General features: G+C 39.2%; 1 protein-coding gene across 1 annotated transcript; it reads left to right on the top strand.

Annotated features, from left to right (window-relative positions):
• The first annotated feature begins 19,985 nt into the window (after window positions 1–19,985).
• LOC138429946 (small ribosomal subunit protein uS8-like) lies at window positions 19,986–20,378 on the top strand. The gene has a single exon (XM_069571540.1). The coding sequence runs from the start codon at window positions 19,986–19,988 to the stop codon at window positions 20,376–20,378; it is 393 nt and encodes a 130-aa protein (XP_069427641.1).
• The last annotated feature ends 7,485 nt before the right edge of the window (window positions 20,379–27,863 follow it).

Here is a 27,863-nt window from a genome sequence, read left to right as displayed (position 1 = left end):
GCAGTGGTCTAGTTCTAGTGAGATTCTGTCTCTGATTGGAGCAAATGATATCCACTAAAAGTATTAAGGTGGTTCATCCACTTCTGTACAACTGACTCAGATTCATTCCTTTTTATGGCTGAGTGGTATTCCATTGTATATGTGTACTACATCTTCTTTATCCATTCATCTGTTAATGGACATTTAGGCTGCTTCCATGTCCTGGCTATTGTAAATAGTGCTGCAATGAACACTGGGTACATGTGTCTTTTTAAATTGTGGTTTTCTCAGGGTATATATACCCAATAGTGGAATTTCTGGGTCATATTGTAGTTTTGAGGCTTTAGAGACAGGGGATCAGTTCAGTTCAGTTCAGTTCAGTTGCTCAGTCATGTCCGACTCTCTGTGACCCCACGAATCACAGCACGCCAGGCCTCCCTGTCCATCACCATCTCCCAGAGTTCACTCAAACTCAGGTCCATGGAGTCAGTGATGTCATCCAGCCATCTCATCCTCTGTCGTCCCCTTTTCCTTTTGTCCCCAATCCCTCCCAGCATCAGAGTCTTTTCCAATGAGTCAGCTCTTCGCAGAGAAAGGGGATATATGTACGTAATTATGACTGATTTACATTGTTGTATGGCAGAAACCAGACTTCCCTGGTGGCTCAGACGGTAAAGCATCTGTCTACAATGTGGGAGACCTGGGTTTGATCTCTGGGTCGGGAAGATCCCCTGGAGAAGGAAACGGCAATCCACTCCAGTACTATTGTCTGGAAAATCCCATGGACAGAGGAGCCTGGTAAGCTACAGTCCATGGGGTCACAAAGAGTCGGACATGACCGAGCGACTTCACTTTCTCACTTTTCACTTTCTATGGCAGAAACCAACACAACATTGTAAAGCGAGTATCCCCAAATTTAAAAAAAAATGGTTGAGAAGTATTGCTAGTTGATCCTGATATTTTACTTAATATTGTGGTTTCCAATATTATAGCTCACTGACAGCTATCTTGTTATTCTTTAGGCTGCTTTTTGGGAACTGGGAACTGCCAAGTCTTATCAAAACAAATCTACAAATGATTCTTTTGGACTCCTATTGAGAAGAACTAGGCCATGGCATATTCCTTCTATTATATGTTGAATCTTATTTGCTTACATCTCACATCATGAGAGCACTTTATTTTTAGTCAAATTCTGGGCCTGGATCCTTTATAGGCAGCTCCTATTATTATTTTGATTGTGAATCAGGTATAGTGTTTATGACACCCTCTGTTACCTCCCTTCACAGTGCACGGCTTCAAACATCTTTATACATTTTGATGCTTGCTTTCCTCTTGGGGGCATATTTCTGAAATGGAATTACTGAATCAGAAAGAATTTGAATGGATCTTTTCACATATTGTAAAATGACTTTCTGAAAAACTACCATTTTCCAATGCCACTCATAATATACTCATTTCCAAACAATCTACTATCACTGCAATGTATCTTTATGTTGATTTTTGTTCATTTAACTGTATTGTGCCTGGAAAGATATTGAAATATAAATATCATGCCCTTCCTCTGGTTCCTCTTTCTATGCAGAATTCATTGCTTGCCTTGCTCAGTGTCCAGGCCTGATCAAGGTAACAGGAACTGGGAGAAGCTGAAAAGGGAGTGATTGATTTCCAGAGAAAGAAAACAGCAGAAAAAAAAAAAATTCTGAGCAAAAGAGAGCAGAAAGCTAAAGATAAGCGAAAAGGAGATGAAAGAGGAGAGCTAGGGAAAACAGAGTGTTGAAAGAGATTTTTGAAAAGTATTGGAAGGAATAGCTGTTACGCTTAGTGCAATTTTGAGGAAGAAAGATATAGAAGAAAAGTTCGCTTTGTGTTGTGCAATGAGGTTTCTTTTTAAATGTAGTTGAAAAAGTGATAACCTTCACCATGACACCGCCACTCTTTGGCTTATGGCACAAATAAGTAGAAATATATTCCCATTGAATTATAATGGTCTCCAGAATATACCCTCAAATCTAAAAGGATACTGTAGAGAAAATTGTAGTACCTTGATAATACTTACTGAGGAATTAAAGCAGTCTAGATCTGGGTATATTAGATAGCTCACCAGAATTGCAGTGTTCAGTGAGTTCTTTCGTATGAAGTCTTTGAGACCCATGGACTATTGCCTGCTAGGCTCCTTAGTTCATGGAGTTTTCCAGGCAAGAACACTGGAGTGGTAACTATTACCTTCACCAGGGGATCTTCCTGACCCAGGGATCAAACTGGGCTCTTCTGCATAGAAGGCAGATCTGAGCTACCAGGGAAGCCCTCATATGAAATCTAAGCAACTCACATTACAGGTCAGACTTTTTTTAACCCAACTTTCTTCTAAATACAATTTTCTAATAAATTAGGGTCTTTCCTAGAAGGAGAAGTGTTTTAGTAGCCCTTTGCCCTTCTCCACCATGTAAGACAAAGCCTTCTGGGGACTGAATGGCTGTTATGTGCACCATTAAACACATATTAGAAACATGATTAAAGGATGTGTGCTACCATAAACAAGAGAAACTCATGGTAGAGGAATACATTAAGTAGTGGTAAAAGCAAGAGCCTGAAGTTTACATGTTGACCAGTCTGCAATCTGCAATACTGCACATTGAGTGAGATTTCTGCAAGGCCCAATAGATGCTTGCAATGCCTCCCATGAGTGGCACAAACTTGGCAACAAGTCCAGGACAGCCCAGGATTTGGGAAGCTAAAGGTACTTCGTTGTTGTTGTTTGGTTGATAAGTTGTGTCCAACTCTTTGTGACCCACGGACTGCAGCGCTAGGCTTCCCTGCTCTTCACTATCTCCTGGAGTTTGCTCAGACTCATGTCTATTGAGTCGGTGATGCTATCCAAACATCTTATTCTCTGTTATCCGCTTTTCTTGCCTTCAATCTTTCCCAGCATCAGGATCTTTCCAAAAGACACTGATGCTTTTCCATTTCCTACTTACTGTTCCCGGAGTCCTCAAGGCAAGCATACTGGAGCCGTTTGCCATTCCCTCCTCCTATGGACCGCATTTTGTCAGAACTCTCCACTGTGACCTGTCTGTCTTGGGTAGCCCTGCATACATGACTTATAGCTTCACTGAGTTACTCTAAGCCCCTTCGCCACTGTAGGCTGTGATCCATGAAGAAGGGTACTTACCGTAGCACTGATCTAAGTTTTGGAGAACAGTGACACCTGGTGGCATCCATGAAGAAAAACGAACACAACATTTCCTCACTCACCAAGAGGCACAATACTGTCAGACATTCCCGGTAATGCATTTTCTTCAGGACTGTTGCAAATCTCCAAAATATAAAATTTTGACAGATTTTGACAGACAAATCTGGGCTGAGCCAGACAAAACCACCCCTAAAGATGGTTAGAGAAGGAGAAGAAGAAGCCACAAGAGCACACTAAGAGCAGCATAATATTACAGACGAGGACGAACTGTGAAATTGAAGGGACTATAACAGACTCAGTGAGATTTTTAAAACCTCTTTTAAAAGATCACAGTAATTTTCCAGAGTAGAAAATTTGTGGGGACAAAAACTAAAATGTTGAGTTTTCAGCATTTCCTTCATCCTTGCCTTTTGTGAAAAATTCCTTGTTTGCACTGCCCTGTTGAGCTGGTCAATATAATCCAAGGAGGACTTACCTGCTAGTATAGTGGATAAGAATCTGCCTGCCAATGCAGGGAACAGGGGTTTGATCCCTGGTCCAGGAGGATTCCACATGCCACAGAGCAACTAATCCCATGTGCCACAACTACCGGAGCCTGACAGCCACAACTGCGGAGCGCATGTGCTGCAACTGCTGAAGCCCATGTGCCCAGAGGCCGTGCTCTGCAGCAAGAGAAGCTGCCGAGTGAGAAGCGCATGCACCGCAATGAAAAGTAGCCCCTGCATAGCAGCAAAGACTCGGCGCAGCCAAAATATAAGTAGATAAATTAGAAGAATAATCCAAGGACAGTGTTAATATGAATTCTGGAATTTATTGAAAGTGGCTTGAGGACTTGTAAAATACTTTGTATATATTTACAATTAGATATTTTTAACGCATTGAGTAATAGCAACAATAAAACCGCAAACAACAGAAGAAAAATCACAGAAAGAAAAAAGGTACTTCATAATGTAACTTTATATTACTGAAAATTTAGCAAGTATTTTAAAGGGGATTTTTATAGCTTAGTTAATTAAATTTCCTAGAAATTTTTCAACTGCATTTATAAATTTAATGTACAATTTTCTATTTTCTTTCCTAGTAAGTTGTCAGTCTAACAAAGCTTCTCATATATGTAAGTAATCACAAATCAAATAAATGGCTCTTAAAAGTATGATGATTATAATGTTCTCCTCCATGATGCTTACAAACAGTAAAATTCTCTTATAACTTTCAACTTAAAGCAACAATTCTATTAGACAAATTTTCCCTTAACAATCTAGTGGCTTGGCTTATTTAACTGGTCTTCCAGAAGGTCTGACCAAGGAACTAGATGGTTGTGCTGTGGTTTCTCTTAATCCAGAGCATTATCGAGCTGGGCTGGTTAGATCCCATGCTGCCACTTATCATGCTTGCCCTATGTTTGCCTGAAGAATCTTTCTATTAGAGGTTTGGTGCTCTGACACACTTGGTTATGCTACTTGTTTCTGTAACAGTTCCCTGGTTCCCCTGCACTGAGTCCATCTGGCAAGTTGGTTGCTGGTTGTATTCCACTAGGTACTCTTATAAATTCAGACATAAGGTTTATGCTCTTGATGAATTTGACTGTTCTATGGATTCTGTTCTTTATGATATAAAACAGAAAAATGACAGCTTATATAGATTATTAAATGAAGAGAACAATTAGAACAATGAAAAAACACACACGAGTCGTCACTTTCAGATTATCGGATTAAACCCATGGAATATTAGAAAAAAGGTGCTATCTTCAAGAAAATATGCCAGTTATTTGTAATATTTGAAGCTGTTTTCTAAGATTATAATGAAAACATTTTCTTAATTAGGAAATGTTTAGAGAATTAGGTGCTAAACACATATTAAAACTCAAATAAATACTGATTTTTTTCTCATTACTCCCAATTCAAAATCATTTACTTATTACACATTTAAAAAATTGAAACCTCATAGCTAAGTTATTAGGCATTCAATATCCATATTATCTTTTTATATATTATAAATATTTTAAACACAAAATATTTAAAGATCATTTTTCAACATAGTAGAGAAATATTAATAATATATTTTTGAACTTTACAGCATCAATTCTTACTTCTTTTTTTTTTTTACTGGAATAAAGCCCTTTAAAGAAACAATTTAACATTTTGATATAATTTGGAATGACTAAATATTAGGAATTTGATTAATTGCCATCACAGAAACCTAAGTGAGATGGTTTAAAAATGTTAGAAATTTGTTTTTGTTTCATCTAAAAGCAAAAATTGAGTCTTTTCAAAGAGATTCACAAAATTTAATTGAATCATGCAGAGTCCCTACCACTTCAAGTTCTACCCTTCACTCATGATATTATCTTCCTCCGGTTGAATTTGACATTAAATTTTTTTTTCAGTGTTTTGGGTTCCTTCTGGCTTTCTTTTCTGTCATGCTTAGCACGTAGATTCCACCCTAACAGTTGTCTCAATGTTGTAGCAACAATGTTCCCATTTGAAGTAGGCAGAAAGAACAGAAAGCCTTCCCTGCTGAGTCAGCCTCATCCTCTCTGAGTTCTCCCAGAAGCACCACCACCCAACAACTTCTGCCTGCATACCATTGCCCAAAATGCAGTCACATGCCTAACTTTATCTAGGGATAAAGGGAGTGGCTGCAGAATCTGGGTGATCACGCGGTCACATTATTGCCTCCTGTTGTTACTCAAGGAGAGAGTGACTGTTTGGTGAGCATCCTGCAGTCTCTGGCACACCCTGTCAATCACCTTGGCTTTATGGTGCAGATGAACTGATATTGCCTATGGAACAAAGATTTTGTTTGAGGTGTGGGGTCTTGAGCTGCAGACCTCTAGGTTAAGTTTTCTCAAAACCATGAAGAATAAGTCAAACCTTGTTTTGCACACTCCATTCCAATAAATATTTCAAATCTATGCCCTATAAATGGGATAGTCTTGTAGCTCACTGTCCTTGAATTTATCCTGACAAAATTTCAAGTCTAATTTGAGCTTATGCTCACCCCTCAGCCACTGGTTCCCCATCAGATCTCTTTGCCATTAGATTGGATTCAACTAATTCCATTCCAAGTTCTCTTCATATTTTTAACTGGCAGGAATACAATTTTAATTGATATTTGCAAAGCACAGGATTATAATCAGCATATCTTACATGTCAGCTTCTGGACCTAAAGCCATAGTTACTAGGGTCTTCCTAAGGAAAAGAGGAGACTTGAAGACACACAAAGGTAAGATATAGAAAAAAGCTCAAGAAGGTAGGATGAAGGGCAAGAGAAGTAAGGAGATTGGAAAAGGCAGTTGGGAAAGAGATCAGGAAACTGGAGATCTAGGAAAAATAAAAAAATTGGGGGGTAGGCAGATGCTGTGATTAATGCAGTTTGTGGAGAGACATCTCTAAAGGGGAACTTTGGAAAGTTTTACTGTGTGCTGTATGTTACAATATCCATCATGCCTTATCACTCCCCACTCTTGCCACCTCCTTATCTATCTATAAAGGTCTGTATTATCTATAAAGGTCTGTATTATTGTTTACTATTTTGGAGGGTTGAATTTCTGTATTTTTTGAAAGTGCCAAATTGCCAAGATGGATTTTGAGAGATATTAGAGACCTAGTTTATTGGGGTTCACTAGTGTCCTGACTTGTAGTATCCAACATCTCTTCTAGGAGTTTAGTGAGGACACAATTATGGGGTAGATTACATAAATCTCCAGATAAGTTGTGGGAAATCTAATACTCACGGCTGATTCATGGCCAGATATATAGGCATTAGTAATATGATAGAAATTCTCTATTTTACCAAAACATGGAAGTGAGTTAAAGATGACTGGGTAGATGTCAAGAAATAAAAGTCCCTGTCAACAAACATTTATTGAACATGTATTTTATTTGAGATGTTATTCTATACACAGAACAAGAATGAACAAGATAGAGAGCGTTTCTTCTCCTAAAGAGCCTGAGGCAGAACCCCAAGTCTCCTGCCAGGGCTGTGCTTAAGACAAGGAAGTAAGTTAATGGAATGTTGCTCTCAGACTTAGAGAAGTATGGAAGCCTTAAGAGATGCCAACAAGCAGAGGGATGATCTTGCCTGTAGGCCAGATGCATGACCAGATGTCTGCACGGAAAGAAAGGAACTTCTGAGGACCAGATATCCAACATACGCCTTTCTGCAGTGTGTCCCCCGCACAGCCGATCCTGAAATTACTCTCAGAGATAGGTGGAAAGGGAAAATATTGGATAGAGTGAGAAAATTCTGATACATTTGAAATTAATCTGAGTTGGCAAAATTAAGACTATTATTTGGCTGGTTAATAGGCAGAATGGAGATTAGGGATATAAATTAAATTATTAAAAAAATGAGAAAACTACCATTTCTGTACATTTTAGTTTGTGGCTTATTCTTATTTTATTCCATACATCCAGTTACAATCTAATTGATCAGATTAGAAATCACTTTGGTGTGGTGTCAGTATGTTTCAAGTATTGTCATCCTGCTTATTTGACTTATATGCAGAGTATATCATGAGAAACGCTGGTCTGGAAGAAGCACAAGCTGGAATCAAGATTGCTGGGAGAAATATCAATAACCTCAGATATGCAGATGACACCATCCTTATGGCAGAAGTGAAGAGGAACTAAGAAGCCTCTTGATGAACGTGAAAGAGGAGAGTGGAAAAGTTGGCTTAAAGCTCAACATTCAGAAAACGAAGATCATGGCCTCTGGTCCTGTCATTTCCTGGCAAATAGGGAAACAGTGTAAACAGTGTCAGACTTTATTTTTCTGGGCTCCAAAATCACTGCAGATGGTGATTGCAGCCATGAAATTAAAAGACACTTGCTCCTTGGAAGAAAAGTTATGACCAACCTAGATAGCATATTGAAAAGCAGAGACATTACTTTGCCAGCAAAGGTCCCTCTAGTCAAGGCTATGGTTTTTCCAGTAGTCATGTATGGATGTCATGTTGGACTTTGAAGAAAGCTGAGTGCTGAAGAATTGAGGCTTTTGAACCATGGTGTTGGAGAAGACTCTTGAGAGTCCCTTGGACTGCAAGGAGATCCAACCAGTCCATTCTAAAGGAGATCGGAGAGATGTTATGGGGAGGGAGGTAGGAGAGGGGTTCATGTTTGGGAACGCATGTAAGAATTAAGGATTTAAAATTAAATAAATAAATAAATAAATAAAGGAGATCAGTCCTGGGTGTTCTTTGGAAGGAATGATGCTAAAGCTGAAACTCCAGCACTTTAGCCACCTCATGTGAAGAGTTGACTCATTGGAAAAGACTCTGATGCTGGGAGAGATTGGGGGCAGGAGAAGGAAAAAGGGATGACAGAGGATGAGATGGCTGGATGGCATCACTGACTCGATGGACATGAGTTTGAGTGAACTCTGGGAGCTGGTGATGGACCGGGAGGCCTGGCGTGCTGCAATTCATGGGATCACAAAGAGTCGGACATGACTGAGCGACTGAACTGAACTGAACTGAAGATTAGCATTTGGATTGGCATCAAAATATATTCTAAAAGATAGTAATAACCAGGATCATTAGAAAGTTTTCCACATGATTTTGAATTAAGTACTTCTAGTATTAAACTAACTTTTATGTTGCTGACAATTTAAGGATTGCTGCAGATGTAAGAATGGAGTTTCAGTTTTTCAGTGAGATTCACGTAAGCTCGGGTAATAGAGTGAGGATTGCATTTGTGGGAGTTTTAGAGCTATAACCAAGTGTAGTGTAGGAAATGTCAATTGTATCCTTGCTTTAGGACTGATATCTTGAGATGTGAGTATATATGAGATGGTTGGATGGCATCACCGACTCGATGGACGTGAGTTTGAGTAAGCTCCAGGAGTTGGTGATGGACAGGGAAGCCTGGCGTGCTGTAGTCCATGGGGTTGCAAAGAGTCAGACACAACTGAGCAACTGAACTGAACTGAACTGAGTATATATGAAACGCTTGCCTCCAATTTAAGGGTAGGAATGATGAGTGAGTGCCAGGTTTGAGCTCCATCAGGGTTTGAATCAAGAGAAAAAGAGTCTAGGACTTTCCTGGTGGCACAGTGGATAAGAATTTGCCTGCCAATGCAGGTGATATGGGTTCAGTTCCTGGCCCAGGAAGATTCCACATGCCTTGGAGCAGCTAAATCCATGTGCCACAGCTACTCAGGCCAGCTACGAGGGCCTGTGAGCCACAACTAATGAGCTGCTACGCCGGAACTACTGAAGTCCACAGACCTAGAGCCTGTGCTCCGCAATAAGAGAAGCCAGCACAATGCGAAGCCCATGCGCTGTAACTAGAGAGAGTAGCCCCCTGCTTGCTGCAACTAGAGAAAGACTGCATGCAGAAGCAAAGACCCAGCACAGCCAAAAATAAGAAAATAAAAAATAAAAAATAAACATAGTGGTGTGTATATAAAAAAAAGTAAAAAAGTACAGATGCATATGTTTACTTTATTGTCTTCTTGAGGATGTTAAAAGGCAGGATGCCACATAATTAAATACCCAATAAGTTGGAATCAAGTCGAGAGAGCAACTCAAGTTGCCTACTGTGGGTTCAGGCTTAGAAGATCAGGAAATGGACTGATAAAAAATGGAAAAAGAAACAAGTCATGGGATAAAGGACCTCAATGAGAAATAGTTGGAGGAGAAGAAGGAGTTTCAGGAACTGGAAACTGTGTCAGAGGTTTGGGTGGTGGCATTTAATATTTTAGAGGAGAAACAGTTCTGAGGAGTGACAAGGCTCACGGCATAAGACTGGAAGAGAGAAAAGGGGGAAGTTTCAGAAGATGAGGAGTTTAGGGAACTGAGGTGAGGTTATCAGTAAGAGGCTTATCCAGAAGGGGGGAGATGGGATGAGATTCAGGGGGTGGGGAAGCCAAAGCTGGGCAGAGATAGACAGTTGTGTGGAGAATATTGATATCTGACGTATATCAGAGGCTGCAAGGTATTCTTTGGAGGTACTCCAATGAGGGATGAGCTTCAGTTAATGTTTGGCATCAAAGTGGACCTTCCTGTCCTTGCCTCAGCCTGATTGAGTAGGTCCCAAAGTTCCAGTCTACAGGGGCTCACCCTGGCCCACACTTGGGATGAGATGATGTTATTTTTCCCTATTAATTTTTAACTTACATTATTTTATTGCTCTTCTGCCAGTAACCTAAAGGGATGGGAGTCTCACAGTCTCCATAGCACTCTTCCTTTCACCAGAATGTCTATGGACTGTTACTAAGCTGTGGACTTTATAAAAGGAGAGAACCATCTGGATTGCTCACCATTACATTCTCAGTGTTTGGTGTGCAACTGGTTGTTGTATCAGCAGTTAAATGAGTGAATGGACGATTGTATTGGCTGCCAAAACCCATCAGTGAGCCTTTAGACTCACCAAAAATTCCATCTTTTGACTCTACTCCTTGTTCACATTGCCTTGTATGGGCTGAAGGATAGTGGCTGTAGGATTTCCAAGAGGGGTAACTAGCAGAAAATATATGCTCTGTCAATCTGTGCTTTGCACAGTCAAAGGGAGATCTAAAGAGCTAAGAGGATAGCAGATCATTCAGGAGAATCATAGGCATAGTTATGGAATACAGGGATACCTAATTTCCTGGTGCTTCCCTTTCCTGCACTTTGTAGACGCAGCACTTATTACAAATTGCAGGTCTGTGGAAACCCTGAGTGGAGCAAGACTATCCATGCCATTTCTCCAACAGCATTTGCTCACTTCACGTCTTTGTGTCACATTTTGGTAATTCTCATAATATTTCAAGATTTTCAACTGTTAGTATATTTATTATGATATGTGATCAGTGATTTTTGATGTTACTATTAAAGTTGTTTTAGGGTTCCCATATAAGACTGTAACATTCAATGAATGTTGTGTGTGTTCCGACTGCTCCACCGATCAGTGTTCCCCCCTATCTCTTTTCCTCTTTTGGGGCTTCCCTATCCCTTGAGACACACAACATTGAAATTAGGTCAGTTAATAACCTTACCATGCTGTCAATTGTTCAAGTGAAAGGAAGAGTCTTATATCTCTCAGTTTAATCTTAATCTTTAGTCTTATAGCTCTCAGAAATGAGGAAGGTATGTCTAAAGCCAAGGAAAGCATGTCTAAAGCCAAGGAAAGCATGTCTAAAGGCAAGGAAAGCATGTCTAAAATGAAGAAAGGCTGAAAACTAGGTCTTTTGTGCAGAAATTAGCAGGGTTGTGAATGCAGAAGAAAGCTTCTTAAAGAAAAAAATGTTACTCCAGTGAACACACAAATGATAAGAAACTGAAACATATTCTCCATATTATTGCTGATACAGAGAGAGTTTCAGTGGTCTGGCAGAACATTGAACCAGCTACAATTTTCCCTTAAGCCAAAACCTAATCCAGAGCAAGGCCCTAACTGTATTCAATTCTATAAGGCTGAGAGAGGTGAGAAAGCTGCAGACACTGTCTGAAAGCTGGCAGAAGTTGGTTCATTAGGTTTAAGGAAAGAAACCATCTCAGTAACATAAAGTATACAGTAAAGTAGCAAATGTTATTGTAACAACTGCAGCAAGTTATCCAGAAGATCTAGCTAAAATAATTAATGAAGGTAGCTACATCAAACAACAGAATTTTTAAAATGTAAAAAAAATTACCATATTAAAAAATTGAAGTTTAGTTGATTTACAGTGTTGCAGGGATATAGGTTTTTGTTGTATAGTAGTGTATATTTGTTAATCCCCAAATCCTAATTTATCCCTTCTCCCGCCCCACTATTCCATTTGGTAACCATAGTTTGTTTTCTGTGAGCCTATGTCTGTTTTGTAAATAAGTTTATTTGTAGGTTCCAAACATCATAATATATGATATCAATCATATATTTGTCTTTTTCTGTCCGAATTACTTCACTTAGTATGCTAATCTCTAGATCCATCCATGTTGCTGCAAATAGCATTATTTCATTATTTTTTTGGTTGGGAAATAATCCATTATATATATATATATAGATAGATAGATAGAGAGAGAGAGAGAGACAGACAGACAGACAGACAGACAGAGACAGAGACAGAGAGACAAAGAGAGAAAAGACATATATAACATATCTTCTTTATCTTTTCATCTGCTGGTGGACATTTAGGTTGCTTCCACGTTTTAGCTATTGTAAATAGTGCTGCCATGAACTTTGGGGTGCAGATTTCTTTTCAAATTAGTTTTATCCAGATACATGCCCAGAGTGGGACTGCTGGATCATATAGTCTTGAGTCTTGCGTCCAGCTCTGTGACTCCCTGGACTGTAGCCCAGCAGGCTTCTCTGTTCATGGGATTTCCCAGGTAAGAACAATGGGGTGAGTTACCACTTTCTTCTCCAGGGGATCTTCCTGACTCAGGGATTGAACCCAAATGTCCTGCTTGGCAGGCAGGAGATTCTTTACCACTGAGCCACCAGGTAAGCTCCTTCTCCCTCCTTTTTAAGCACAGTTAGTGGATCATTTGGTAACTTTATTTTTAGCCAAACAGATTTTTGATGTAGATGAAACAGCCTTATATTAAAAGAAGATGCCATCAAGGAATTTCATAACTAGAGAGGAGAAGTCAATGGCTGGCTTCAGAATGTCAAAGAACAGGCTGACTCTTTTGTTAGAGGCTAATGTAACAGATGATTTTAAGTTGAAACCAATGCTCATTTACCATTCCAAAACCCTAGGGCCTTTAAGAATTGTGATGAATCTATTCTTCCTATGTTCTGTAAATAAAACAACAAAACCTGAATGACAGCATATCTGTTTACAGTATGGTTTACTGACTATTTTAAGTCCACTGCTGAGACTTATTGTTCAGAAAAAAAAGAGTCATTTCCAAACATTATTGCATATTGGCAATACACCTGGTTAATCAAGAGCTGTCATGGAAATGTACACTAAGATTAACATTGTTTTCATGCCTGCTAATACAACATCCATTCTGCATCCCATGGATTTAGAATTAATTTTTACTTCCAAGTCTTATTCTTATAGAAATACATTTTTGAATGATATAACTACCATAGATAGTTATTCCTTTTATAGATCTTGGCAAAGTAAATTGAAAACATTCTGGAAAGAATTCATCATTCTAGATACTATTGAAACGTTCATGATTCAAAGGAGGAGGTCACAATTTCAACACTAGTAGGAGTTTGGAAGAAGCTGATTCCACCTTTCATGGATGACTTAGAGGAATGCAAGACTTCTGCAGAGGAAGTAACTGTAGATATGATAGAAAGAGCAAGAGAACTAAAATTGAAAGTGGAGCCTGAAGATATGACTGAACTGCCACAATCTCATGATAAAAGTTGAGATGGCTGCCTATTGGTGAACAAAGAAAGTGGTATCTTGAGATGATATCTACTCCTGCTACAGATTCTGTGAAGATTGTTGGAATGACAACACAGGATTTAGAATATTATACAAACTTAACTGATAAAGCAGTAATAGTATCTCCAATTTTGAATGAAGTTCTATTGTGAGTAAAATGCTATCAAAGACATAATGCTACTGTACACTTACTAGATTAAATTGTAGTATAAATATAACTCTTATATACACTGCTGCTGCTGCTGCTAAGTCACTTCAGTCGTGTCCAACTCTGTGACCCCATATACAGCAGCCCACCAGGCTCCTCTGTCCCTGGGATTCTCCAGGCAAGAACACTGGAGTGGGTTGCCATTTCCTTCTCCAATGCATGAAAGTGAAAAGTGAAAGTGAAGTCGCTCAGTCGTGTCCGACCCTCAGCGACCCCATGGACTGCAGCCTACCAGGCTCCTCCATCCATGGGATTTTCCAGGCAAGAGGACTGGAGTGGGGTGCCATCGCCTTCTCCTTATATACACTAGAAAGCTAAAAACTCCTGTGACTTGCTTTATCGCAATGTCTGTTTATAGCAGTGTCTGGAGCCAAACCAACAGTATCTCTGAGGTATGCCTGTAGATCATTTGGTCAGGAAGACTCATTCCAGTCACTTTTTGCTGAGACAAGGATTTTAAATGTGCACCTATGTTATACAGGATTGCCTTTAGAGCTGGGAGGTACTGAAACCACAAGATAAGTCACTGGGGTGTGCTTCCTGGATGAGAGAAGGTGAAGACTGACATTTCTGAGATGATTGTCAGAATGACTGGGGCTCTCTCAGGCTGCCTTTCTATAGTAATTGATCTACACGTTAGGATCCTGGTGGGATTGGCTGTGTACATCTGTGCTGCTGTGCTATGCTTAGTCGCTCAGTTGTGTCCTATCCTTTGTGACCCCAGGCTCCTCTGTCCATGGGATTCTCCAGGCAAGAATACTGGAGTGAGTTGCCATGCCTTCCTCTAGGGTATCTTCTCAACCTAGGGTCGAACCCACGTCTCCTGCATTGCAGGCAGTTTCTTTACCATTTGAGCCACCAAGGAAACCCAAGAATACTGGAGTGAGTAGTCTATCCCTTCTCCCTTCTTCCTGATCCAGGAATTGAACTGGAGTCTCCTGCATTGTAGGCAGACTGTTTACCAGCTGAGCTATCAGGGAAGCCCATGTTCATCTGTAAACACCTGTAAATATAATAACATTCCTTCTGTTGCTTTCATTTGTTTACCTGCCTCCCTTCCCCATAGTGACCAGGATGAAGAGGAGCTCAGAATAAGGAAGATCCAGGACTTGGGATTCAGGAAACATTAGCATAGTCTTCAGGTATTAAAAAAAAAACCAAACTATTTTGTGGTACTCCTGAGGGGATAATAAGACTTACATATGGACACTTCCTGAAAGCATTTATTTTCAACTCATCATGCGAAAAATCTGAAGACAAAGTAAGTTGTTTCAGAAGACCTATAATTGCAGGTGTTTTTTAATATGGTCTCTTAATAGATTCCATTATTTATGGTTAGATGATTATTATTAATTATTTTCTTGTCACCAAGTCTCAAAATTGCAAAAAACATTCTAAAAACAGACAGGAAAAAGATCCTAAGACTTTCTTAAAATATCAGTGTTGCCTCTGTCAGGCTGAGGACGGTTGTGCATGCTAAGGGACAGGGAGGAAACCTGGGCTGTGTCCTCCCTCAGGACATGACAAAGAAGTCTTTTTTAAAAAATATAAATTTATTTACTTTAATTGGAGGCTAATTACTTTACAATATTGTATTGGTTTGTCATACATCAACATGAATCTGCCACGGGTGTACACGTGTTCCCCATCCTGAACCCCCCTCCCACCTCCCTCCCCATCCCATCCCTCTGGGTCATCCCAGCGCACCAGCCCTGAGCATCCTGTGTCCTGCATTGAATCTGGACTGGCGATTCATTTCATATATGATATTATACATGTTTCAGTGCCATTTTCCCAAATCATCCCACCTTCTCCCTCTCCCACAGAGTCCAAAAGAGTGTTCTATACATCTTTGTCTCTTTTACTGTCTCGCATACAGGGTTATCATTACCATCTCTCTAAATTCCATATATATGCATTAGTATACTATCTTAATGGCCTCTCACTCCCCAGGTGCCTGAAGTGAGAAATCCAAGAGAGAGGAGAATGGGTGATGGCAGCCCATAGAGTAGAGTGCACAGGGAGGAAACCCAGTAAACTTGACTCTCCTGTGTGCATCCTTCCTGGCTGTCCATGTCCTGCTGGTAGAAGACTGGCCCTGGCTGTCCTTATGGCCTTGATATGCTATCTGCCCAGGGTACTTAAACCTGCTTTTCTGGACTTTCCTGGAATTGTCTTACAAAAGGGAATCACAGTGCAGAGGCCAAGAAGGTGTGCTCTGGAGGCAAGTAAACTTTGTTACAATTCCAACTCAGTCACTTACTTAAAAGCCATGTGATCTTGATCAAGATATTTTGGCCTTTGGGAAACAGTTGTTTTTCCTTCTTTCACTGAAGTATAGTTGCTGTACCATATAAGTTACAGGTGTACAATACAGTGCTTCACAATTTTTAAAGGTTATACTCCATTTATAGTTATTAGGAAATAACTATATTCCCCTTGTTGTACAATATATTCTTGTAGCTTATTTTATACCTAAGGGTTTGTACCTCTTAATCCCCTACTTATATATTGTTCCTCTGCCCTCCCTTGTCCCCAGTGGAAATCAATAATTTGTTCTCTGTAATTGAGTCTGCTTCTTTTTATGTTATATTCACCAGTTTGTTGTACTTTCAGATTCCACATATAAGTGATATTATACAGTATTTGTCTTTCTCTGTCTGACTAGTTTCACTTAGCACAGTACCCTCCAAATCTATTCATGTTGCTGCAAATGGCCGCATTCTGTTCCTTTTCATGACTGAGTAATGTTCCATTGTATAGATATATCACATCTTTTTTCACCCATTCATTTGCTGATGGACACAATTGTTTCCATGTCTTGGAAATTGTAAATAATGCTGCTATGAATATTGGGGTGTGTGTATTTTTTCGAATTAGTGTTTTTGACTTTTTTTTTTTCTGGTATATACCCAGGAGTGGAATTGCTGAATCATATGATAATTCTGAGAGAATCTATTCAAGAAAATTAGACATACCAAGGGAATATTTCATGCAAAGATGGACTTGATAAAAGACAGAAATGGTATGGACATAACAGAAGCAGAAGATATTAAGAAGAGGTGGCTAGAATACACAGAAGAACTATACAAAGGAGATCTTCATGACCAAGATAATTATGATGCTATGGTCACTCACCTAGAGCCAGACATCCTGGAGTGTGAAGTCAAGTGGGCCTTAGAAAGCATCACTATGAACAAAGCTAGTGGAAGTGATGGAATTCCAGTTGAGCTGTTTCAAATCCTGAAAGATGATGCTGTAAAAGTGCTGCACTCAATATGTCAGCAAATTTGGAAAACTCAGCAGTGGCTACAGGACTGGAAAAGGTCAGTTTTCATTCCAATCCCAAAGAAAGGCAATGCCAAAGAATGCTCAAACTGCCACACAATTGCACTCATGTCACATGCTAGTAAAGTAATGCTCAAAATTCTCCAAGCCAGGCTTCAGCAATATGTGAACTGTGAACTTCCAGATGTTCAAGCTGGACTTAGAGAAGGCAGAGGAACCAGAGATCAAATTGCCAACATCCGCTGGATCATCAAGAAAGCAAGAGAGTTCCAGAAAAACATCTATTTCTGCTTTATTGACTATGCCAAAGCCTTTGACTGTGTGGATCACAAGAAACTGTGGAAAATTCTGAAAGAGATGGGAATACCAAACCACCTGACCTGCCTCTTGAGAAATCTGTATGCAGGTCAGAAAGCAACAGTTAAAACTGGACATGGAACAACAGACTGGTTCCAAATAGAAAAAGGAGTATGTCAAGGCTGTATATTGTCACCCTGCTTATTTAACTTCTATGCAGAGTACATCATGAGAAACGCTGGACTGGAAGAAACACAAGCTGGAATCAGGATTGCTGGGAGAAATATCAATAACCTCAGATATGCAGATGACACCACCCTTATGGCAGAAATTGAAGAGGAACTCAAAAGCCTCTTGATGAAAGTGAAAGAGGAGAGTGAAAAAGGTTGCTTAAAGCACAACATTCAGAAAACGAAGATCATGGCATCTGGTGCCATCACTTCATGGGAAATAGATGGGGAAACAGTAGAAACAGTGTCAGTTTATTTTTGGGGTTCCAAAATCACTGCAGATGGTGATTGCAGCTATGAAATTAAAAGATGCTTACTCCTTGGAAGAAAAGTTATGACCAACCTAGATAGCATATTGAAAAGCAGAGACATTACTTTGCCAACAAAGATCTGTCTAGTCAAGGTTATGGTTTTTCCTGTGGTCATGTATGGATGTGAGAGTTGGACTGTGAAGAAAGCTGAGTGCCGAAGAATTGATGCTTTTAAACTGTGGTGTTGGAGAGGACGCTTGAGAGTCCCTTGGACTGCAAGGAGATCCAACCAGTCCATTCTGAAGGAGATCAGCCCTGGGTGTTCTTTGGAAGGAATGATGCTAAAGCTGAAACTCCAGTACTTTGGCCACCTCATGTGAAGAGTTAACTCACTGGCAAAGACTCTGATGCTGGGAAGGATTGGCGGCAGGAGGAAAAGGGGACGACAGAGGATGAGATGGCTGAATGGCATCACTGACTCGATGGACGTGAGTCTGAGTGAACTCTGGGAGGTACTGATGGACAGGGAAGCCTGGCGTGCTGCGATTCATGGGGTGGCAAAGAGTTGGACATGACTGAGCGACTGAACTAATCTGAACTGATGATAATTCTATTTTTAATTTTTTTGAGGAAACTCCATACTGTTTTCCACAGTGGTTGCACCAATTTGCATTCTCGCCAACAGTGTTTGAGGGCTCTCTTTTCTTCATATCCTTGCTAACATTTGTTATTTGTGTTCTTTTCGATGATAGTCATTCTGATAGGTGTAAGGTGATATTTCATTGTGTTTTTGATTCATATTACCCTCATGATTAGTGATATTGATTGTCTTTTTATATACTTGTCTTTTGCATATATTTGGAGAAATGTTTATTCAAGTCTTTAGCCCATATTTTGACTGGGTTGTTAGGTTTTGTTTTTTACTACTAAATTGTAGGGCATTCTTATATGTTTTGGAGGTAACCCTTTATCAAATATACAGTTTGCAAATTTTCTCTGTCATTCCAGAGGTGGCTTTAAAATTTGGTTGATTGTTTTCTTTGTTGTACTGAAGTTTTCCAGTTTGAGGTAGTTCCATTTATTTTATTTTGATTTTGTTGCTTGTGCTTTTGGTGTAATACCCATGAAATCATTAGCAAGACAGATGTCATGAAGATTTTCCCCTGTGTTTTCATTTAGGGGTTTTACAGTTTGGGGTGTTTAAATATTTTAACTCATTTTGAGTTTATAAGCATCCAATTCATCTCTCTCTTTTTCTTTCTTTCTTTTTAAACGTAGATATTCAATTTTCCCAACATCATTTACTGAAAGGACTTTCCTTTCCCCATTGTGTATTCCTGGCATCCTCATTGAAATCAGTTGACTGTGTATGTGTGGAGCTACTTCTGGACTATCTATGCTGTTCCATTGATCTACATGTCTGTCTTCATAGAAGTACTATGCTGTTACACTTACTATCAGTTCAGCTCAGTTCAGTTCAGTCGCTCTGTTGTGTCCGACTCTTTGCGACCCCATGAATCGCATAGCTTTTGTAATATATTTTTCAATTAGGATGTGTGATGCCTCCAGTTTTATTCTTCTTTCTCAAAATTGCTTTGGCTATTTGTGGTTTTTTGTGTTCCCACGTGAAATTCAGAATTGTTTTTTCCTAATTCTATTTCTGAAAAATTGCCATTGGAATTTTGCTAGTGATTACATTGAATCTGTAGATCACCTTGAGTAGTAAGGACATTTTAACTCTATTGTCTTTCAGTTCATGAACATGATGAAATAGGTTTCCATCTGTTTATGTCTTAATTTATTTCACCAATACTTTGTAGCTTTCTGTAGAAAGTTTTTCACCTTTTAAAAGTTAAATTCCATGTGTTTTATTTCTTTTGTTGCTATTTTAAGTTGGATTGTTTTCCTAATTGCATTTTCAGATAGTTTATTCTTAGACTACAGAAATGCAACTGATTTTTGTATGTTGACTTTGTATACTACAACTGTGCTGAATTGGTGTATTAGTTTTAACATGTATGTTGATAGCTGATATATCTTCAGTGTCCACAGTAGTACTTGTGGACATGTAGTAGATAATAAATAAACATTTGTGGAATTAATTTATTATTTCAGATATAAATTATAAGTCTATCTATAAAATGAATTTTCCTAAGAGAAATTGTTGGGGTAAATATATATCTTAAAATGAATATTAGCTCTTTCTGCCATCTTTCCATGTCACCAGAATGGTGTACATGAATGTCCTGGCTAATGCTCTCAAAAGTATCAGCAATGCCAAAAAGAGAGGCAAACACCAGGTTCTTATTAGACCATGCTCCAAAGTCATCATCAGCTTTCTAACTGTAATGATGAAGCATGGCTACATTGGCAAATTTGAAATCACTGATGATCACAGGGCTGGGAAAACTGTTGTGAACCTCACAGGCAGGTTAAATAAGTGTGGAGTGATCAGTCCCAGATATGATGTGCAACTCAAAGATCTAGAAAAATGGCAGAATAACCTGCTTGCATCCTGTCAGTTTGGTTTCATTGTACTGACAACCTTAGCTGGCATCACGGACAGTGAAGAAGCAAGACAAAAACACACAGGAGGGAAAATCCTTGGATTCTTTTTCTAGGGATGTAATACATGCAAATAAAATGCCTCAAAGGACAAAATAAAATGAATACTAGAATATCATCCATGGAGCTGTACAATTTATGGGAATACTCTTTCCTCCCACAGCCTTAGCAAAATATTGTTATCTTTGCAAATCTGATTTCAGTGTATTTTAATTCACCTTTTTCCTAATATGAGTAAAGCTGAGTGCCATCGATATTTTTATTTTTTAAACTGTCTCCTAATATTTGTTGCTCCCCCTACCCTGTTTAGACCCGATTTTATTCTTTCCAGGTCTCCATTAAATTTTCCAGTCCGACTAGTTGAGCAATCCTTCTTTCCCCCATTAATATTTATCTTATTACCATGTACTAAATTCTCATGTATTTGATTACTTACTTTGTAATTAGTGACATTTATATATCAACACAGTTCCGTTTTAGTGATGAGAAACTACAAAAACTCCTTTAGATTGAAGTCTTATTAGAAAAGAATAAGATGAGCAGATTTTGAATGTTCAGTTTGATATATTTTCACAACTGTATTTACTTAATTATTATCTCCCCTCCAACATAGAACATATACATCACCCCAAGAAATTCCCATAAATTTCTTTCTGATCAGTGTGCAATACCCACCTTAAACAAATCTCTTTCTGATTTACCACTTCTAATTACTTTTGCCTGATACTGGATATCATACAAATAGAATCATACATTATCTCCTCTTTTGTTCCTTTTTTTAAAAAACTTGACACAATATTTTTGAGAATAAATGAATAAATTTTGCTTATACACTACTTTGTGTTTTTTAATTGCTGAGTATTTTACCACTATATGAACATATTATAATTTATTTCTTCATCCTAAGTACCTCATGAGAAACGCTGGGCTGGAAGAAACACAAGCTGGAATCAAGATTGCTGGGAGAAATATCAATAACCTCAGATATGCAGATAACACCAGCCTTATGGCAGAAAGTGAAGAGGAACTAAAAAGCCTCTTGATGAAAGTGAAAGAGGAGAGTGAAAAAGTTGGCTTAAAGCTTAACATTCAGAAAACTAAGATCATGGCATCTGGTCCCATCACTTCATGTGAAATAGATGGGGAAATAGTGGAAACAGTGTCAGACTTTATTTTTTTGGGCTCCAAAATCACTGCAGATGGTGATTGCAGCCATGAAATTAAAAGATGCTTACTCCTTGGAAAAAAAGTTATGACCAACCTAGATAGCATATTCAAAAGCAGAGACATTACTTTGCCGACTAAGGTCCGTCTAGTCAAGGCTATAGTTTTTCCAGTAGTCATGTATGGATGTGAGAGTTGGACTGTAAAGAAAGCTGAGTGCCAAAGAATTGATGCTTTCGAACTGTGGTGTTGGAGAAGACTCTTGAGAGTCCCTTGGACTACAAGGAGATCCAACCAGTCCATCCTAAAGGAGATCAGTCCTGGGTGTTCATTGGAACGACTGAGGCTAAAGCTGAAACTCCAGTACTTTGGCCAGCTCATGTGAAGGGCTGACTCATTGGAAAAGACTCTGATGCTGGGAGTGACTCGGGGCAGGAGGAGAAGGGGACGACAGAGAATGAGATGGCTGGATGGCATCACCGACTCGATGGACATGAGTTTGAGTGAACTCTAGGAGTTGGTGATGGAAAGGGAGGCCTGGGGTGCTGCAATTCATGGGGTTGCAAAGAGTCGGACATGACTGAGTGGCTGAACTGAACTGAACTGATTGACAAACATTTGGGTTGTTGTTAGTTTTTGGCTATTATGAATAGATCATTAAAAACATTCTTGTACAAGTCTTTTTGAGGACTTTTTTTTATGGGTTATAGGATAAATATCTAGGAATGTAAATTCTGGATCACCAGGTAGATGTGTTTGTAAATTTAGAAACTCCTGAGGAGTCCTTTGAAGTGATTATACCAATTTATACTATCACTAGCAATGTATGCAAGTTCCAGTTGCTTCACATCCTTACCACCATTTAATATTACCAGTTTTTAAAAACTATGAGCATTCTGATAATCATCTCATTACGTGCTTTACTGTGGTCTTAGTTTACTAGATGATTAACGAATAGTCTTGAGCATATTTTCATGTCCATATTGATCATTTGTATATTTTCTTTTGTCAAAGCATGCTCAAAGATTTTGCTCAGTTTTAATTGGATAGCTCATTTTAATTTTTTTTGTAAACATTCTTCATGAGTCTAGGTACATTTTCCCCCTATTCTGCTCTCTCTAGTTTTTCTTAATTGTGTCTTTTTGCAAACAAAAAATTAACTTTGACAAGGTCTAATTTATCAGATTTTTAAATAAGCAAAGCATTTTGTGTCCTGAGAAGTCTCTTAGCAGATATTAGATCATGAATATATTTTCCTGAGTTTTCATTCAGAAGTTGGACAGACTGTACTTTCTGTTTAGGCGTGTGACATATCTCAAGTTTTTATTTCTTTATGAAGAATAGGCATCTTAACAGTGTTAAGCCTATACTTCCACTTTCTAATTCTATTTACTTAGTCTTTAATTTCCTTTAGCAATACTCTGTAGCTTTCGGTATACAGGTATTGTATGTATGATGTATGTATTTCATTAGATGAAATGTACGTATGTATGTACGAAATGATGTATGTATTTCACTAGGTACTTAATGTATTTTGATATTGTAAACGATGTTGTTAAAAATTTTTTTTTTCCTTTCTGTTGTGTTGAGCCACTTGCAGGATCTTAGTTCCATGACCAGGCTTTGTACCTGGACCGACAGTGGTGAAAGTGCTGAGTTCTAACCACTGGACCTAACCACTCCGTGAAATTTTATTTTCTGTTTTTTGGTTCCCAGTATATTGAAGAGCAACTGACTTTGTATTTTGACCTTGAATCCCCAGTATTGCTAAATTGTTAGTTCTAATAGTTTACATAAGGTTACTATGGACACAATCATGTTGTAAAAAAAACAAAAGTTTTACTGATTTATTTTTTAAAATGTGCATACCTTTTATCATTTTTGTCATATTGCACAAAGGCTAGGACAATGGTACAATGTAAAATATGTGGTGAGGGTAGACTGTAAGAACAGCCTTCTGTACTTCTTCAAAGTTATTGTTTATCGGCTTAAGGAACTTTTCTTTCATTTCTAGTTTACTGAGAATTTTTTGTATATTTTGAATCCGGTATTCAGATTAAATGGAGCTCTTGAGAGGCTTCCACTCTCTGGGTCTTAGTCTCTTAGAGTTAGTGGGAATAAAGTTTCTATAGTTTGTGGGAATAAAGAGTACTTGAATTATGTTCCCTGAACCCCATATGGGTCATTCATGTGAGAGATTTGACTGGAGGAGAGAAGTGAACAGACCTTGGCAGAGAGAAGCTTCAAGAACTTTTCTGTGTGTATTAGTTGTCATTTTTTTTTTTAATGAGAAAACTAAGGTCCAAAGAGATCCTCTAACTTGTTCAAGATCATACATGTTAACATAATAGCTGTTAATAGTTGATATGGCTTTAGAAGAAGGAGTGTAAAGGCAAGATTTTAATGCACAGAGAAAAGTCAAAAGTGGGCATTTGTGGTTGCTACCTGACAAATCTACATAAAAGTGCACCCTGACCCAGAACTTTCCCTCCGTGTTAGGATCATTACTTTGGGCCAGTTCATGAAAATCTGGGGAAGACCCACCTCAGTTATGTGCTGTGACAGGGTGTGTGGAACAGGTACCACAGTGTGCTAGAAGAAATCAGGATCCAGTGTTCTCCTGGCAACTCTGCCATTGCTGCATTATGTGACCCCTGCCACTGTTATTTCACATCTATGGCTTTCAGTTTCCATTTGAAGAGAAGGGGCTTGCATTAGACCAGGAAGGAGACCTTAATGGATGGTTTCTTTATAGGCTAAAAGCCACCATATGGTCCCCCTCAAAGAAGTAAAACAAAAATGTATAAGCAACGGGAAGAGCTCTCTGACTCAAAAATCTCTTCTATTCTTCCCTTCTTTCTTTGCCTACTTCCAAAATATCAACAGTGCTTTCTTACCTACAAGACTAAACTTGGTCATTTTTTGTACAGTAGGATAAAACCCCTGGACCTCTTGGTTTCTAAGTTTCCTTCAAGCTCCAGTATTCAAATGATCTTCTCTTTGGTCTTAGGTTTGAAATTCTTTCATCTAATTAAGGTTTGTTAGTCACTACACCAAGTTTGCTTATCAATGGGTAATAAAATGACCCATATGAGTTAGTTCATACAGAACTCCTAGAAAACTGTCTGGCATTTGTTAAGGGCTCTGCAACTGTGGCAGGAACGGGGACCCCTTCCAGGACCCAAGAGTGGGCTCTTGTCTAACACTCGGAAATGAGGTGTCCAATGAGACACATTAGCTGACAAAGCAAAAGACTTTGCTGGGAAAGGGTTTCCGATAGGATCATATGATTAACTGCTTAATAGAGGGTATAATAAACTTACAGTAAAATTTATGAAATTATGAAAATTATGAAAAGGTCAAAGAGGTACAACAGGGACAGGATGAAAATACTGCACTCTTCCAAAGAGATTAGTGGAGACTTTTAGGAAGTATATAAGCATGGATCCCTCCTCCCTTGAGGGACAGGCCCTTTGGCTATGCATTTCTTAGCCCAGTCTGCCCTAGACATCAGGTGAAAAATTCAGAAAGCAACTGCTGGGACTCAAAGTCCAATGAATGATTTGCTCCAATTGGCGTATTTGGTTTTCAGTAATAGGGATATGGCCCAAAAGGCTGAACACAGAGAAATATGCAAAAGACCCAAATGATTAAAATGCCTTTGTCCCTCAAAGACCACCAATTAGGAGGCTGCCCTCTGGGCCTGGCAGACAAGGCCCATGGGTACCCGTACAAGGCCAGTGTATCCTGTGTGGACAAAAGGGGGTGCTGGAGGAAGGATTGTGATTGATGTGTCCTTTGCAAACAGCCAAAGCATTGGCAGAGGGAATGCCCCAGATGCCAGGGAGCAATGGGGGCCCCTCAGCCATTGATAGTTTCACAATCAAAAGAAGATTAATGGGGCCTGAGGCTTAAAGTGGCTCTGCCTACAAATATTATCTACATAACTAATGTCCAGCCTCAAGCCATCATTGATGTGGCTGGCCATTTGATAGAATTTCTTATAGACATGGGTGTAGCCTTCTCAGTCTTAACCAAAAGGACTGGAAACCGTAGCAATCATAAGGAATATGTAATACAGTTGTCAGAAAGAAACAGGGGCCCAGTTTTCTGGAGCCCATTTTGTGCAATGCTAATGGTCAGTTTTTACATTTGCTTCTGTTTGTGCCTGATTGTCCCATTCCTTTAATGGGAAGAAATTTATTAACTAAGTTAGACGCCACTGTTTCTTGAGGGGCAAAGGAACCATCCTCCTTTCCAAATAGTTCTTATAGAAAGGGACAGATTGCATTTGAAGTTGAGATATACCTTAGTATACCCTGGAATATGTAATATCAAGGTTCCAGGCCTGGTCAAAGGTATCCAATGGTTACGAAACAAGATTCTTAAAAAAAAAAAAAAAAAAGCTGTAGTTCACCATAGGGGACATCAGTCTCAGATTCCCAGGTCCAAATTGAAAAAAAAAAAAAAAAAATTGCTGAGCTAACCAAAAAGCAAAGAAAGCAGCTCAAATACCAACAGATAAAATACAAGCAGTTTTAATAGTCCCAGACTTGATAGAGGAAATGCCACAACCTTGCTATACCAAGGAGACTGGGGTAAAAATAGGTTAATAAGTCAAGAGAGAAGCCATAGGATTATTTGGTATGCTATGTTAAACATAATCATTTGTAATTCTGATTACTGTAACCAATCTTTATTGATTACATTAGCCATGTCTTTTAAGGCTTTTGACATTTATAGATATTTTTTGTACCCTGGTGCTGGTTCAAAAAGTGCTTTATCATCAAGAAGATTCATAAGAAAGCTAAGAAACAGTTACAACAGTTTCACATCAAGATGATGGCTATGTGGGGATTCCAGCCCATATGGATTAAAACAAGGAGCTGCCCTGCCCTTGGGGCCCCTGGATCAGGTATCAGAGATTTTTATTCCCTGACAGACAGGGTTGATGCCCCTACTCAGCCTTGAAGCAATTACAGAAAATGAACCATCCCCCTTCTGCTTCCCATAAGAATATGGGAGTAAAATCTCTGAGGTGGGGATTGAAACAGAGGTAAGGGGGCAGGGTACAACTTTTGAAAGAATGACATAGCCCAAGGATACAACATAAACAGATTAGAATCAAATGGGTCCAAAATGGCAGACAAATCAATTTAGACTAGACCTTGATCCTCAATCAGCAAGCTAAATGACACACCCAGAGGTGCCATGACAGTTCCAAGGCACAATCAAAAGACAAAAAGTGGGCAGAGGCCCAACTTCTGGAGATCTCCACCTATTCCTCAAAATAGTTGGAATAATTCTCCCACTCATTAGCCTATGAAATTACCCAGCCCATAAAAGCGAACCACAACACATTTTGGGGCTGCCGTAGTTGCTCTCTGAGATGGGCTAAGCTCTGTCTTTGGAGTGCGTTCTCGCTAAAAAATCCACTTCTTCAGTTCAGTTCAGTTGCTCAGTCGTGTCCGAGTCTTGGTGACCCCATGAATCACAGCACGCCAGGCCTCCCTGTCCATCACCAATGCCCGGAATTCACTCAGACTCACGTCCATCGAGTCAGTGATGCCATCCAGCCATCCCATCCTCCGTCGTACCCCTTCCTCCTGCCCCAAATCCATCCCAGCATCAGAGTCTTTTCCAATGAGTCAACACTTCGCATGAGGTGGCCAAAGTACTGGAGCTTCAGCTTTAGCATCATTCCCTCCAAAAAATCCCAAGGCTGATCTCCTTCAGAATGGACTGGTTGGATCTCCTTGCAGTTCAAGGGACTGTCAAGAGTCTTCTCCAACACCACAGTTCAAAATCATCAATTCTTTAGCGCTCAGGTTTCTTCATGGTCCAAATCTCACATCCACACATGACCACAGGAAAAACCAAAGCCTTGACTAGATGGACCTTTGTTGGCAAAGTAATGTCTCTGCTTTTCAATATGCTATCTAGGTTGGTCATAACTTTTCTTCCAAGGAGTAAGCATCTTTTAATTTCATGGCTGCAGTCAGCACCTGCAGTGATTTTGAAGCCCCCTAAAATAAAGTCTGACACTGTTTCCACTATTTCCCCATCTATTTCCCATGAAGTGATGGCACCAGATGCCATGATCTTCGTTTTCTGAATGTTGAGCTTTAAGCAACCTTTTTCACTCTCCTCTGTCAGTTTCATCAAGAGGCGTTTGAGTTCCTCTTCACTTTCTGCCATAAGGGTGGTGTCATCTTCATATCTGAGGTTATTGATATTTCTCCTGGCAAGCTTGATTCCAGCTTGTGCTTCTTCCAGTCCAGCGTTTCTCATGATGTACTCTGCATATAAGTTAAATAAGCAGGGTGACAATATACAGCCTTGACGTACTCCTTTTCCTATTTGGAACCAGTCTGTTG

The sequence above is a fragment of the Ovis canadensis genome, chromosome 1 (genome assembly GCF_042477335.2).
Source record: "Ovis canadensis isolate MfBH-ARS-UI-01 breed Bighorn chromosome 1, ARS-UI_OviCan_v2, whole genome shotgun sequence".
NCBI classification, from domain to species: Eukaryota; Metazoa; Chordata; class Mammalia; order Artiodactyla; family Bovidae; genus Ovis; species Ovis canadensis.
Note: the sequence above shows the minus strand (reverse complement) of the source record. Positions and strands in the feature narration are given on the sequence as shown.